This window comes from Perognathus longimembris, chromosome 28, assembly GCF_023159225.1.
Source record: "Perognathus longimembris pacificus isolate PPM17 chromosome 28, ASM2315922v1, whole genome shotgun sequence".
Classification (NCBI taxonomy): Eukaryota; Metazoa; Chordata; class Mammalia; order Rodentia; family Heteromyidae; genus Perognathus; species Perognathus longimembris.
The window spans coordinates 92,543,564-92,560,401 of record NC_063188.1 but is presented as its reverse complement, the minus strand read 5'-3'; the positions used below and the strand labels follow the sequence as shown (position 1 = coordinate 92,560,401).

The window sequence follows — 16,838 nt, the reverse complement described above, 5'->3', positions numbered from 1 at the left end:
TAGTTTTGTTTCTCTTGTAGTCCCTTCCTGTGGCTGTACTCTTGCTGCCACTGCGCTACACCCAAGTACTCTGGATATCGCCTGATAGGGGTAGTAGAACTGGGGAAGGGAGAGGGAATACAAGGACCAAGAGACAAAGAACAAAAAGACAAACCATTCAAAAAGTAACACTTAGAAACCACTTGGTGTAAACCAACTGCACAGCTCTTGGGAGGAGTGGGAAAGGGGGAGGGGGAGGGGGGAAATGAGGGAGGAGGTAACAAGTAGAACAAGAAATGTACTCACTGCCTTTCATATATGAATCTGTAACCTTCTGTATCACACTTTGACAATAAACAAAGAAATAAGACTTTAGTCCAACAAATGATTTTGCCAACAACCATGTGCACTTGGAAGCATTTAATTCCGTCTTCAAGCTCTAAATTGGGCCTCTAACTCTGGCCAGCACCTAGAATGCAGCCATTGTGAGAGACTGAAGCAGAGTCCAGCTATAAGTTAATATTTTATTGGTAATTTTTATGCAGCCATAGATAACTAATATACAATCTTATATTTTAAGAAGGCAATGGGCTGGGGATATGGCCTAGTGGCAAGAGTGCCTGCCTCATATACATGAGGACCTGGGTCTGATTCCCCAGCACCACATATACAGAAAATGGCCAGAAGTGGCGCTGTGGCTCAAGTGGCAGAGTGCTAGCCTTGAGCAAAAAGAAGCCAGGGAAAGTGCTCAGGCCCTGAGTCCAAGCCCCAGGACTGGCCGAAAAAAAAAAAAAAAAGAAGGCAATGGGTTAATACATATATAAATGAAAGAATGGTAAAATGGTAGATTTTTTTCAATATAAGAATATTGCACAGGTAAAAAAAGGATTCTACTTTAGTGAGCTACTTGAAGACAGTGACTATTTTCGAAGTGTGAATAACAGAAAGAAGAGATGAAGTACATATTTAGATAAAGTCATAATGCTATTTCTAACATTCATTATTAAATTTAAAATAGAATACAATAAAGATAAATTGTTATTATTACACTTACATTTCAGCAATTTATTTGGAACAATTTATCTTTGCATGTTGCTATTTTAAATAGTTTTTTAAAAGTTTCCACAACTTTAAATAGACATGAATGCCTACATCTGTAAAGTCTGGTTTAAATGCTGCTGCTTTACATATGATGCTTTAGAATTATACAATGCTTTCATTTTAACTCTTTAGGCTAAAAGAGTAGGTTATTTCTAATGTGTTTTCTACATTATTCATATGAGCATGTGATTCATTTTGAACTGTTTATCAAAACATAATATCTTGGAGTTCATTTCAATTAGCATCATTTTATAAGGTCATATACATAGCTATTGAGCTTTTCTGAGCATCTGCTAGGACTATCCTAAATATATACTAATTATTACAAATGAGGAAAAACATGGAATCTAAGTTCCTTTGGGTCTGGCTTACATCACTTAATATGTTTTTTTCCAAGTCTTTCCATTTCCTTATGAATGAGGTGATGTCATTCTTTCCAATGGAAGCATAGAATTCCATTATGTATATAGACCACATTTTCTTGATCCATTCATCTACTTTGGCATATCTGGGTTGGTTCCATATCTTAGCTATGTTAAATAATGCTGCAATGAACATAGTTGTGTTGGTAGTTTTAGTATGACCTTTTTGGGATCATTTGTGTAAATACCCAGGAGTGGGATTGCTGGGTCATAGGGGAGCTCTATGTTTAGTCTTTTGAAAAACCTCCATACTGCTTCCCAGTGGTTGAACCAGTTTACACTCCCTGTAACAGTATAGTAGGGTTCCCTTTTGGCTACATCCCTACCAGCATTTGTTATTACTGGTTTTCTTGATAATGGGCATTCTATGGACTGAAGTGGAATCTCAATGCAGTTTTGATTTGCATTTACTTTTATGGCCAGAGATGTTTGAACATTTCTGTATGTGTCTATTGGCCATTCTTACTTCCTCTCCAGAGGCTTCTTTTTAATTCTTTAGCCCAAAGCATTTTTTAATGTACTGTGTGAAGTTATTTGTTTGTTTGTTTTTTCTTTCTTTTTTGCCCTTTTGAATTATCCCTTATTGTCACTATTTTTAATTTTGGTACCCTGTGTCGTGTGTGTGTGGGGGGGGGCTATGTGTGTGTCTGTGTGTGTGAGATATGGGGACAGGGAGAGGAATAACAAAATGGCGAGAAAAAGGACAAAGAATGAACCAATGCAATAGCAATACTCACAAGACACTATATTGGAAATGAACTTTACAACCTTGGAGGGGGAGGATAGCTGGGGAGGGGAAGTGGGAGAAAACAAGGAAAGGGATAAGAGTATTTGACAAGAAATGTACTCATTTCTTTACTGATGTAACAGTAATCCCTCTGAACATCACCTTCACAATAAATTGAAATTAAAAATATAATAAGTTGTATGAGAGAATGGAAGTGGAGAATTGTTTACCTTGATCACTTCAACAAGAACATAATTGCGAAATAGAGTATAGAACACAAATTACAAAAATTAAGAGAACAGAATGGAGACAAAGGGTAAAAGACATGGAATATAGATTAAAGGAAATCAACAGGTTCTGAAAGGATAAGATGGAAGAGTGAGGAAGAAATAAAAACTAAATTACAACATAGAAAGTGAGTATAATGCATATAGCGTAGAGATGATGAAAACATGTTGGAATTGACTTCTGAAAATTGCTGAGGAATTCATAATTTAGAAGTGATAAATGATAGTTCAATATACTTTTCATTTAAAGGATAAGTTTGACATTTTGAAATGCATGAAAAATTGTAAAATAAATTTAAAAATTATTCATGTGATCTCAATTTTCTGAAACTAATTTTTTTCAGAGTCAAAACTCCATTTTATAAAATGTCAGCCAAGTTTTAGACCAAGTCTTATAATGAATGGATATCTTCCAATAGTTCCTTTTTTTTCCTGATTCATTTTCCATCAAATTGTAAAATTATACACTTATGTCTAAACCAGATAGTGAGAAATTTTGTCTATGTGGAAGATTTTGAAAGTGAAAAGGTAGCATTCTTTTATATTGCCAAAAATAGCACAGCCCTTCATAGCTCAGTAAGATTATGTGATATATAGTACCAATTATAATTAAAGACAATATATGTCTTCTCATTTGAACATAATGAAAATACATAGTGAATACATTCTTATTGGAATTTAGTAACACTTTATACTGAGATTTCCAAACAACTTGTACAATGATAGTTGTCTAATGGTAACTTATACAGTTTACTATAAATCCTTGACTAAGCAGCTCCTGTAGTTCAGGAAAACTAATCTCTCCTTTCAAATCTCATCTTATATCCTATGTTTATATATGTATTTGATTAAATCTCAATTTCAGGTCCAGACTTTTTTATTGTCAAGGTGATGTATGGAGAGGTTATAGTTTCATACGTTAGGCTTTGGATACATTTCTTGTACTGTTTGTTACCTCCTCCCTCATTCCCCCCTCCCCCTTCCCCTTTCCCTCTCCCCCAATGAGTTATTCTGTTGGTTTACACCAAACAGTTTTGCAAACATTGCTTTTGTACTCATTTGTCTTTTTTTCCCTGTGTCTCTTGATTTTGGTATTCCCTTTCACTTTCCTAGTTCTAATACCAGTATACACAGCTTCCAATGTACTCAGATAAGATGCAGTGATAGTGCAGGTACAACCACAGGAAGGGGATACAAGAGGATCATCAACAATAGAAGCTACGGTTTCACATGGCATGTTGAAAGTAATTACAACAGTGATATAACAGTCGTTTCCATAACATGGACTTCATTTCACTTAGCGTCATCTTATGTGTTCATAAGGGCATAGCTATTAGGCTCTTGTGATCCTCTGCTGTGACTAGCCTAAACATGTACTAATTATTCCCTATGAGGGAGACCATAGAGTCCATGTTTCTTTGGGTCTGGCTCACTTCACTTAGTATAATTTTTTCCAAGTCCTTCCATTTCCTTACGAATGGGGCAATGTCATTCTTTCTGATAGAAGCATAAAATTCCATTGTGTATATGTACCACATTTTCCTGATCCATTCATCTACCAAGGGGCATCTGGTTTTGTTCCATATTTTAGCTATGACAAATTGTCATTGCAATGAACATTATCCAGACTTTAAACTTCATAAATGGGACATCTACTTTGAATTCTACTTTTTCCCTGTTTGTGATCATGTTTTATTTTAGAAATTTGGAGTAAAAAATTGAATAAAAATGAATATAGCAGTTGAAAAAGTCAGGCCATAAAGAATCAATATCATTTTATAGCAATATAACACAAAATTATGGAATTCTGATTACATAGTCACCTTGTAAATACTTGATAAGAAAGAAACACTCAGGTTTCATAAGAACAGGCCTAGTGCAAGTATTTCAATGCAAGACGTTTTGATATATGATTGTAGAACCATTCAGAAAGGTGTAGAAAAGTAAAATAGAGAAGATAACCAGTAACTGTGGACAACTGAATCATAATACTTTCTGGGAGCTCTTGGAGAAGATGCAGAATGGAACTCTGTTATCAGCTCTGAAGGACAAGGGATATTTATGTAGCAAATACTGCTCTAAAAGGATTAAAACGTCTTTGTATTTCAATTCTGCCACGTGAAAGGAGTGAGAAAGCCCCAGGAAAATACAACCAAATACTTGTATCTGGAAAGCAAGAGCTGCTGTTGCGCTTAATAGTGCTTTTATTTGTGTGATCTGAACAACCTGTCTACATTTTCAAAGCATTGTCCTTATATCACAATCACTATTCAGTTACATTAACTAGCTAAAAATATAGGGATGAGTAATTTGTGAGTTATCTTTTTTCAGATCTACCCATATCTGTCTGTCTGTCTGTCTATCTATCTATCTATCTATCTATCTATCTATCTATCTATCTATCATCTATCTATATCTATCATCTCCTTTTGTTTATATACCATCTTTATTTTCTTTCATTATGTTTCAGCTGCAGAATTTGGTTGCATGTTCAGCTGCAAGATTTGGTCTGATTTAGATCAGGCATGAACATGTGACCTATTTCAGGCCAATGAGTTCCAGAGAGATGTATCCTGGATGATTAAGAAAGAAATGTCGCTAATGAGCTGTTCTTCAAAAGTAAGTAGGGCAATATAGAATCTGATATTTTTTCTGGGAATTCTTATTACCAAGAGAGAAGAAAGATGAACCTAATAGGCTAATAAGGAAAGGAAGACTGCAGAAAACTGGAAACAAAAGCAAAGCTCAGAATTTTGATGATTCTGATTATTGTTTGAAACGTCTTTCTTTAAATCAACTTGAGTCAGTTTTTTGTTACTTGCAGCATTAAGATCACCTATCATTATATCGATTAAACAAGTTATCTGTATGTATATTACTTAGAACTATTCTCCCACATGTATCACAAAAATTCATGTTATTTTAAAATAATTCTTTTGGTCATCTTATTCTTCATAAAAAATCTTTGATCTTGTTCACAAAATAGTCCATTTACAATGCCTATATGCCATATTTTATAATACTATCTAAGGAATAAGTATGATATATTGTTTTCCAGAAGATAGAAATTTATATTTGTAGTTTGGGATTAAAGAATTGAAACGGCCAAAGGGTTTACTATTTTGAAAGAATGCTGGTGAAATAAAAGGTTGATCTAATAGTACCTGCTGTGCCAACATTGGCAAATGGAAAGAAATCACACAGATGGTGGCATTTGCCTATGAGTTTAGTGCCAGGGGTATCCTCTTAAAGGCACATAAATTAGAATGGAATTTCTATTTTGTCCTAAGGATATCATGTGGATTTTCTGGAAAAAAATAACTTTTCTACCCAAACTATCAAAACCACCATCACAAGCATTAGAATAGCGATCAATTAGTGAATGCTACTTCTCCTTCATTATACATCAGGTAAGCAAGAAATTTAGCTTTGTTCTAGACTCCTATTTGGAATTCTTAGATTGTTTTCCCTCTAATGATTGAAAATACTTAGAATAACCTTGGCTGATACATCATAAACGTTCAGTAAATGTTAGCTATCATTACTTAATACACTCGGGAATTGTTAATTCACCAGTAAGTGAGGAACCCTGTAAAATAGGGCTTATTTAAATTTCTCTTTTGAAAGTCTAGTGCAGATTTGGTATGAACATATACAGAAACCAAAAGAATGGTACAAACTAAATTCTGGACACATGTAAAGTAGAAAATTATGAATGTCTGAATGGTAAATACTACTATGGGCTGGAGGGTAACAGAGGTGATGAGGAAGTTTTGTGGAAACATAAAGCAGGTATCAGATAGGAAGATTTGTAGTATAGAATACAACAGAAGTAAACATTCTAGGTGAATGGGGGTGGGGAAAGCAAGGAGGAGCACAGAACAAATGGGAGGATTATCAAATGGCCTCATTGCAATGACAATCTGAGTGACAATAACTAGTGGAAGAAACATCTACAGAAATCCAGATTAAAAGAGAAATTTACCAAGGAATTGTCTTTTCTGAATCCTCAGCAATCTGCAAATAGTACTCTAGTTTGGCATTTTGTGACTAGTAGAGCCTCTTGTCAAAACCAACCAGATATTGTAGGAAAGTGTTGTTGATATTTTCATGAAACAGATAAGATTCATGATAATATAATATATATGAAACATTTGATTAAGGTAGAAACCTAATATTGCTGCTTTATAGTTTAAGTGATATCTCAAAAATATTGTATTTTATTTATAGCTCCATATAATATTAAAAGCTTAATGTTAAATGTGCTGACCACAGCTCTAAGCATCTTAAATGTATTATGTCTCAATTAGTCCATTTGAATAGTGCCATTTTCACCCAATTTCCAGATGAGGAGATTGTGATCCATAGAGATCACACTGCTGGTATTTAAAAAAAGTGTGTAAGATCATAATTTGGTAGCCTCCAATTATGGATGTCTCCTAGAATTCTTGTCATTATGCATCCCTTTCTTACCTTGACTCTGAGGTCAACTGTATTACACCTGGCATTCGTCAATGGAATACAGGCAATTGTGATTCAAGGAGAAGCATGACAAGTGCTTCATCACTGTTGATGTTATTTTGGAATACATATTCATGGAATCAGACAATCAAGTTGTGAGAAAGCCAAAGGAGGCATGTGGAAAAGAGAAAATGAAAACAAATGAAGGTCATGGCCAATAGCCCCAGCTAAGCTATTAGGCCAGTCATAAGAAGGAGACCATTTGGAATACTTTAGCTTTCTCATCTAACTAAGTGAAGACACTATCATAGTCAACTCAGAATTACAAAAATAATAAAACTTTGCTATGTTAAGATATTAAGAATAATGTGGAAAACTATATGGAAATAAAAATCAATTTCTGAGAGCCTTGTAGGACATTTTCTTTATTCTGAAATATTTATTGTGCATATTCTATGCCATAGTATGTGTTATACTATTAGATCCTCCGACCTTCTACTGTCTCACTTCCCTTTCTTTTCTTTTTTTTTTGTGTCCAACTCTTTCTTTTTCTTTTTTTTAAATTTTTATTGTCAAACTGATGTACAGAGAGGTTACAGCTTCATACATTAGGCATTGGATACATTTCTTGCACTGTTTGTTACCTCGTCCCTCATACCCTTTCTTGATATAATATGAAGAATATACACAAAATCTTTTCTAGTGGAATTATCTTTGCTCTTGGGAACAAAGAATGACCTTATTACATTTACTGATATCATCACAACCCCTTTCCCATTTTAATTAGCACAAAATTGTAGGACAACAATTATGTAAATTTTTAGTGGAAATAGTTGGCCTGTCTGTCTCCTTTGGGATTAATATAATGTCTCTAGGTCCTGGTGAAGAATAAGACAATGACAAGGTCAGTATGTGGGGCAGATGTAGCAATAGTGGAAAACAACCATGGATTTGTATATGTATTGTAGGGATTCTCTGAGACATCTGGCTTAGGATTTTTAGGTGAGAGTTTCCTGAACTATCCAACTCAAATGAGTTTTGTCTTCAATTCAAATCACCATACTTAGTAGGTACTTCTCTATATGTGAAACAGCTATTTCCTCTTCTAGAGCCTTGAAAGTTCCTTATTTTATAGTCTTACATTGTCTTTTTTATATCACTTACCCCAATTTAAACTGAGCAATAATCATTTAGATGGTGAGATTATATAGAATGCAAATTTGTTTATTCTCATCATTGCCTTCCAAGAAGCTGTATCAAATCATTTTTTTCTCGAGATTATATGGTTAAAAGTGTTGGCCATTTGTTCCAGGCCACTGTGGAGATTTTTAAACGTAGCCACACTTTTCTGATGGCTAATACCTATTTTCAATTTAACTGAACTATGAAATGACTATTAGATTAGTAAAGCACACATCTGGGTGTGTCTCTGAGGGTATTTCTATACAGGATTAGATCCTGAAGGCTCTGATCTAACGATGAAGGGATTCACTTGTTTGTAGATTCAGAATATTAATTAATTAAAGGCAGGAGTTGGGGTCTCCTTGGAAGAAGTGGGTCTCTGAGTGCCTGTTCTTAGTTACTATTAGTTGCCATGAACTTTCTATTTTTTTCTCTGATTCTTGACCATCACACTTAAACCACATAAAATGTTAACCAGAAAGTGTCTTTTCTGTTACTCTTTATCTTTTGTGGATGTTCTATATGGTTGCCAGTACATCAGAATCTATCTAGCCTCAAAAAAACTAATTTTTCTCTGTCCCTTCATCAGAATCGCAAACATTTAGCAAAAGGATGCACATCACCAATACAGCTGAAACAAGAAAGCAACATCAAGGACTTAACAACAGCCTAACGTATGAAACTGTAACCTCTCTGTACATCAGTTTGATAATAAAAATTTGAAAAAAAAAGGTCTTAACAACATTGGCCTAGGATTTGTATTAATAGCAAAAGGAATCATAGTCATTTAAATTGTGATTGCATTGCCGAATTTTCATTGTTTTATAATTATCTAAATAAGTCCAAGAATTATCGTCTTAGTCAAAATGTTGATGTGACCTACATCACAAATAGAATGTGTCACCTTCATAATAAACTTACTCTTATGTTATGTTTAAGGTATAATCATCAGTCACAAGTTGCCTACAGATTTCAACTATCAGGACAAACGAAATAGCTCAAAATACCCTTGCAATGACTTTGGTTTCTGGACCATTTTCTGGTCTATCTCTTTTCCTCCACACTTGACCAACCATGCCAAAAATGGACTATTTTGAGTGATAACCAAAAATGTTCACAAATTATAACTATACCATTCTGCTCAAATACTTTCACTTTTCTAGCAAAAGAGATTGATTTCCTTTAGCAACAAACAATGAAATGCTCCCTTCGATCTCTGGCAATTAGTTCTAATATCAACAAGAAAATTAAAAAGCAGCAAGTTAAAATCTCATCATCATCCTATTCATAACCCATAAATTGAGCTTGCCATGAGATATAAGATGGATAAATGAGGGGAATGCTCATTTTGGTAATCTGTTTACTCTCAGATAATCTAGCCCATCCTTCTCAGACGACAAGAGACAGAAATAATATCCCTTAAAGTCAGAGTAAATAAGAAGGCCAACCAAATTAAAATGTAGTATATGTAAAATATTATAGTGAAGTCTCTCGAAAAACTAATATACACTTAAACAATGAATACTGGGAATGTTACACAAGTTCTACACTGTGTATGGGTATTAGTGGGGCGGGGAGGCAAATGGAGGTACTGAAGGAGGGTGAATAGTGGTGTGTGTGTCGGGGGGTAGCAAACAGAGATTCTGAAGAAGAGTGAATGTGATCAAATACTGTATGCCCATGTGTGGAAGTAGAAGAATAAAGCTATTGAAATTGTTTGAGGAAAGGGAGAGGGGTTATGCGGGAGAGTGGCTAAGGGGCAAATCTGATTAGGGTATATTATATTAATATGTGTATGTGTTAAAAGGAAACCCTCCATAAAACTAATTGCTGGTAATAAAAATGTGGATTACCAAGAAAAAAAGAAGGAGGGGCGGGGAATATGGCCTAGTTAAAGAGTGCGTGCCTTGTACACATGAAATCCTGGGTTTGATTCCTCAGCATCACATATATAGAAATAGCCAGAAGGGGTGGGATGCTGTGGCTCAAGTGGCAGAGTGCTAGCCTTGAGCAAAAGGAAACCAGGGACAGTGCTCAGGACCTGAGTTCAAGCCCCAGGGCTGGCCAAAAAAGAAAAAAAAAGTTTAAAAAAAGAAAGAACAACAAAAGATGATAAACTCTTTTCCTGAAACCAGGGTTTGCAGAGTTCATTGGCCCTAGGCCTAATCTAACAATCCATTTTCTATACAATATAAAGGTAAGAACCCCATTACAGATCTGTTATGCACCCTGGCAGGTGGTCTTCCACAAATGGAATACATCAACCAACCCAGCAGTTTCTTTCCCTTCACTCCAGTTTGAAGCACTAGGGGACAGCTGACATGGATATAGTAGTCAAGGTTTAGTATTAAATTCTTTTCAACTAAATAAACTCACACATCTTGATGTATAAGTATAAAGTACTGACAGAAAAGTTCATTCTTGGTAAGATTCTGACCTTTTATAAAAACAGCCCTGTAATTTTATTTTATTTTTACATTACATATTGGCTTTTCAGGTGATATAATAAATGAAACTGGGTTAGAATTTACAATGTGTGTTCTTAAATATGGCCTTTAATCTTCTTTCCTATTCAAACTTAGTTTAAGGAGCTAGCATATGAAAACCTCCATTTAATGCCATTTGAAGATTATTAAATTATTAGAAAGAAAGAAAACCTCCTCTAGCTTTCAAGTAGATGCTATATAATCTAGTCAGTAAAGGAGCTGCTGAAACAAAAGGAAAGAAAAAATCATTTTTATGTTATCAAGCCCTTTTTTATTATATAATTTCTTTTCATTTCAAAAATCCACTGCCACAGGGCAAACACCTTTGTGCTAATAAAAGGCTTTAAAAAAGTTACACTGAAGGTCAAGAATTATGAAATTTTTCTTCTCCATTATCTTTTCATCATCATAATATGCTTCTTCATTGAAATTCACTGTGAACAGGAAAGAGAATTTGCCGAGAATAGTCAAATCTCTTTTTTATTAGAAATTAGCTTACCTTTGTAATAAAATATTGGCTACAGCAAACTTAAGGGATACATTTTCATGTTGGATACATATTATTAGTATGTATGTAGTGACAAAAGAAAAATTTTCATATGGAAATGAATGCTGGCAAAAGTATCAGGGCTTTCGGATTCATACTAAACTTTTGATGTTTGCTTTTTTTTTTTTTAATAACATTGTCTTGAAATGAATGATCTTCTGTTAGTTGAGGTTTCTTATTTGAGTACTAACTAGCACCAATGTAACTTTCTACAGATGGTTTTGGGTAACTGACACTACCAAGAATGGAGCAAGGGGAAGAGAAGGGGAAACAGTGTGAAGGTTCTTTGTGGATTTTTGAGTTGAGTTAGGCCAGTAATTTACTTGCAAAGATATTCAGGGTTAACAAGTTATTTAAATTATTCTCACATTTAAAAAGTAAAAATGTCAGTGTTTGAAAACAATATTGGATGGTTTGCTCTTCTTAGGCAAGTTGAAAAGGAAAAGTATGATTTTTCCAGGACATTTTATCTTAAATGCTAGTTGACTATCAATAATGAGAATAATGAAATCAGTAGAACTGGAAAATATTTCCTAAAACCTCCCTGTGCTTCCATTAGGAGTATTTTTTGCTGACTCCTTGCATCTAACTCTCCTCATTCTCAGCCATGTATTCATAGTGGCAGTATGTAGCTCAGCTTTGTCCTCAACAGCCACATTAACAACTGAACAACTTTTTTTTTTCTTTGGCCAGCCCTGGGGCTTGGACTCAGGGCCTGAGCACTGTCCCTGGCTTCTTTTTGCTCAAGGCCAGCATTCTGCCACTTGAGCCACAGTGCCACTTCTGGCCGTTTTCTGTATATGTGGTGCTGGGGAATTGAACCCAGGGCCTCATGTATACAAGGCAAGCACTCTTGCCACTAGGCCATATCCCCAGCCCCCTGAACAACTTTTAATTAAGGTGTTTCAGCAAGACTTTTGTCCGTGGTTTTCGCATTTTACTATTGCAACATTTCCCTTGTATAAACAGTTTGGAGCAAATACAGTTTGAGTTTTCACTTGAACCTGGGGATATAGGTCCTAATGGAATTGAGAGTTATGGATGCTGTGATGTAGGTGAGGACAGGGCAGGATAAGTAAGATCACACAGCTAATAGTGAGTGGTATCGATCATTGACAAACTTCTTCACTCATCACCATAGTAACTTGTCTTCTCACCAACTCTAGTTTAAGAGTCTGTTTCATATTTCCCGAACTGGCTCTAAGATTTCAATCGTGTAATATTAGGACTTATATCCTTATAAACTTAGTCTTTAAAAGAGCAATTAATTTTGTAGTAATCATATTCAGGTTTCTTGGACAAGCTAATCTACTCAATTTCACTGGATTGTCCAAAAAGTTAGTGATGTCAGGATGGTGATGCAGATGGTATGAATATTAGCAGTAATCATTGTTATTAAGGACTTGGTTAGGCACATCTCTAAGTTCCTATTTGTTCACATAAGGTGATTCTATACACATACTATCTTCTGAAGTAGTTAATCATGAGAGACTAAGAACTATAAAAATTATGATAGAACAACAGGTCTGTTGGAGCAAAATGAAATATACTCAGGGCAAGTCAAGGATGCTTTGGTTTTAAACTTGAAATGACTATGCCCTTCCCCAAATTCTCAGCCACGACCTATTTAGTAACTATAAATTAGAGATATGAATATTTATATTGCCAAGCCCTATAAAATTATGCATGTCCTTTAAATAATGCAAGGGTGGGATTTGATTATGATGTGCTTAGAACAGCATATGATACATAGTCACACATTAGATAGCTGTTGAATGGATGATTTAAATGCTCTGATGTAATTAGCAACTACATAAAGGCAACTTTCAGGATGACAGATTTCCACATCTATCAGACCAATAGGTAGGTCAGCATCACTTTTTAAATATAGCATTTCACCTCACAGATTTATAGTATGGAGAACTCTGAATTATGCTACAAATACATTTCATAGGGAAAAATCATGAACACATCAAAACCCCAATGAAGACATCTGGTGCCTGCTATCACCCTCAGCTACAAGACTTACTTATCATCATTATTATCATACTTCCTTTTCATTTTCTAGTATTTTTCAGTACTCCCTAAATACTAGGCAGACTAACAACTCCACTGAAGATGCACTTCTTTCATAAAAAATTCATATTAAGAACAAGACTGAATGATCACTACTAGAGATATTATTAATCACCAGATTGCATGGGAAGTTAATTGACTGGAGAACTGTCCATTTTTTAGCAAGCAGTGGAAAAGTCAAGCTTCATCTTTATTTAATTTTCCTGTTGTTCTCCATATTTATAGTAGTGACTAATGATGACTGGTATTATATGGCAAAAATTACTGGCAAAAGAGAAAACATTTATTTGCTTGGTGCAAATGAAAAGAATTAAGATATGCCCACTAGTATACAATGGAAAATGATTTGACTTTGGAATTGTGCTGTATTTTTACTTTAATAAGTTTTCATTGTATTTTCACTTTATTAAGTTCTTTTTTACATTAGCATTTTCTTTTTTTCATGTATATGTATGTATATATTATATGTATATTGTCCAGTCCTGGGGCTTGAACTCAAAGCCTGAGCACTGTCACTGGCTTCTTTTTGCTTAAGGCTAGCACTCTACCACTTTATCCACAGCACCACTTCTGGCTTTTGCTATTTATATGGTGCTGAGGAATTGAACCTAGGACTTCATGCTCAGCAAGCACTCTACCACTAAGCCACATTACCTGCCCAACATTTTCTTATATTTTTATTAGCATCAATTAATCAAATAAAGGAGTTTCATTTGGACATATCAACATATGCATGCCATGTGTCATTCTAATAATTTTCAAGTAACTTAAACACTAGTATGAAATTACTTCTATGTTAAAACTTAGCTATACCTTATAAGTAATTCTGAGTTGTGAGACTTATTGAACCAGACCACCTCCATTTTGTTTAAATACTACCAAAATATTCAGTATGTCATTATTTTCAGTCTAATTTTATAGAAAATTTTCTGAGAAGATATGCTAGTAACTCTTGTGGCATTTGGTCATTAATGTAAAGCCATATACTATCACCATTTTTCCATCTAATAGAAAACATTCAGCCAAATCAAATATTTGGGATACAAAACAAAGCAAAACAAGAATCCATATACCAGCTTCTTTGCAATAAAGCACTCAGGAAACAAATCAAATCTAAACACTTGCAACATTTAACACATGTGACAGAGGACATGGTTAATGTCTAACCTTTAGCCACTGGAGATTTGTCTGTTTAAGCTTATTTTCAAGTTTATCTTGTTCTTCTGGGCTTATGGGAGCACTTACAAGTGCTGTTCCTCCAGTTTCATTTAATTGTTTTAGAATTCCCTGGCGTAGTGGCAACTCTTCTGCCAGTAACTGAAACAGACAAATGCAACAATGTTTAAAATGAATTACAGCACAATCCAAAATACCTTGTCTTCACCTTTATTGATTACTTTATCAAAATGAAGCAATTTGACCAAGGCCCAGTGGTACCTCAAATACCAAATATCTCTATAGAGCACAGAACTGATGAACCGAAACACCCACTGTTTGAGTAGATAAGCCTTCCTACATATGACCAGATTATTGTACTCCACAGAGATAAATGTTAGCTAACATTAGGAACTCTAAAGCAACACCCAAAACATAGTTGTGTGGGGAAAAATGATTGGAAATGGAGCAATCTGAATAAATTAATCATCCCGTCAAGTACAAGCGTATATCATTGCATCTCATGAGTTAGACACTGTGCTCTTCATAAACACAGTCACAAGCACTGGGCTAAGGTCTTAAATTTTACCTAAGTTGATGTCCATATTATAATCACTATAAGAGATACTTCCTATTATCTTCATTTTATAGAGAAGGAAACTAAGACAGCTATAATGGTGTAAAACAAGTGAACAACAACCAGCAATGATTCAGACTTGGATATTTTGTCATTTTCTTAACTCTTTAACTGTGTATTGGTTTTATTTTTGTTTTTCAAGCAGCCTTTAATTCAATTTTTCTATTTTTTATCTTTTATTTTATTGTCAAGGTGATGTACAGAGGGGTTACAGTTACATATGTTAGGTAGTGAGTATATTTCTCGTCCAACTTGCTACCTCTCCCTTATTTTTCTCCCACCTTCCCTCCTCCCCAATCCCCACCTCACAGAGTTGTACAGATAGTTTACAACATATTGTCTTGTGCGTATTGCTGTTGTATTGGTTTGCCTTTTACCCTTTGTCTCAGCATTTTGATGTTCCCCTTCCCTTCCCTAATTCAGACAAACATATATAAAGTACCTAGGGTACCAGAATCAAATACAGTGACAATAAGAGCTGAATCTTAGGCAAAATGAACAGAAGAAAAAAGAAATAATTTCACATACTATGTTAAAAATACCAACATCAATGATATACCACTTGCTTCCAATGGAGATCATTTCACGTACTGTCATCTTATGTGATCGTATGTACTTAGCCATTGAGTTATTGTGGTCATCTGCTAGGACTATCCTAGACATATACTAATTATTATCAATGAAGGCGACCACAGTGTTTATGTTTCTTTGGGTCTGGCTCACTTTATTTAGTATAATTTTTTCTAAGTCTTTCCATTTCCTTATGAAGAGGACAATTGGATATTTTCATTTTAGAATTCTTATGCTTTTATGTTATCTGTACTAGAGCTTGAACTCAGAGCCTCATGCTTTTCTTTGGATTTTTAGCTCAAGGATGGTACTTTACTACCTGAGCCACACTTTTTGAATGATAAGTGACTCTCAGATTCATCTGCTTGGGCTTGCTTTAAAAGCTGATATTCAGAGTTCAGCTTCTGGAGTTGCTAAGATTGCAGGTGTGAGCAATGGGAGCTGGCTATTTTTGACTCTTTCTCATCCCTGAATTTCTTTTTCATTTAGCATCAGATGTTTATGCCCTCTTTCACGATGCACAAAACACTATGGTTATATCATATTTTACTGATTTAGAACTGAATGTCCAAGAGAGTAGCCACATGCCACATGATTTTATTTAAATTTAGGTTCCTTAAAATTTAATTGCACACCTCTGTAGCTCCTTATTTATACTAGCTACCTTTGAAATGTCATAAATGGCTAGTGGGTATAGAAACAGATAATACAGAGTATTTCCATTACCATAGAAATCTATAAAGCACAATGTTAGTCTAGACTTTATGAGAATAGAAGATCTGCCCATTTATTAAGAAGTGAATGCTGCTAAACATGTGTATAAAATGTAACATCAATTGTATTGTTACACATGAAACTGCATTAAAAATGAATTTCCATGAACAGAGTAAGTTCATTTTTCTAGGGTAGAACTATCTTCAGGTGGCTTGAAAAACTTTTAATTCTTTTAGTCTCAAGTACCTAGTATAATGTTTGATATAATAAGTGCTCGGTGTTTGTTTACTGAATTAAACAGTATTTTTATTTTAAACTACATCCCCTGAAAGGGCATAATTTCTTTGTTCATAGAAATAAATGTTTGTTTAGAATCTAACTTATATGTGTAAACCAACTGAATCATTGATAAATAAGCAACTCTCTTTATCTTATTTTGTAACCTTCCAAAATGGGGATAATCACAATCAGGCAGAAAATTTCATATGAACATG

General features: G+C 34.6%; 1 protein-coding gene across 2 annotated transcripts in view; it reads right to left on the bottom strand.

Moving 5' to 3' along the window:
- Dmd (dystrophin) overlaps window positions 1-16,838 on the bottom strand; it is a 1,916,788-nt gene that overhangs the window by 749,379 nt on the left and 1,150,571 nt on the right. For both annotated transcript variants that reach the window (XM_048336444.1, XM_048336436.1), the window contains one exon: window positions 14,436-14,585. In XM_048336444.1, coding sequence (XP_048192401.1) covers window positions 14,436-14,585 — 150 coding nt within the window. The remainder of the gene's footprint in view (window positions 1-14,435; window positions 14,586-16,838) is intronic.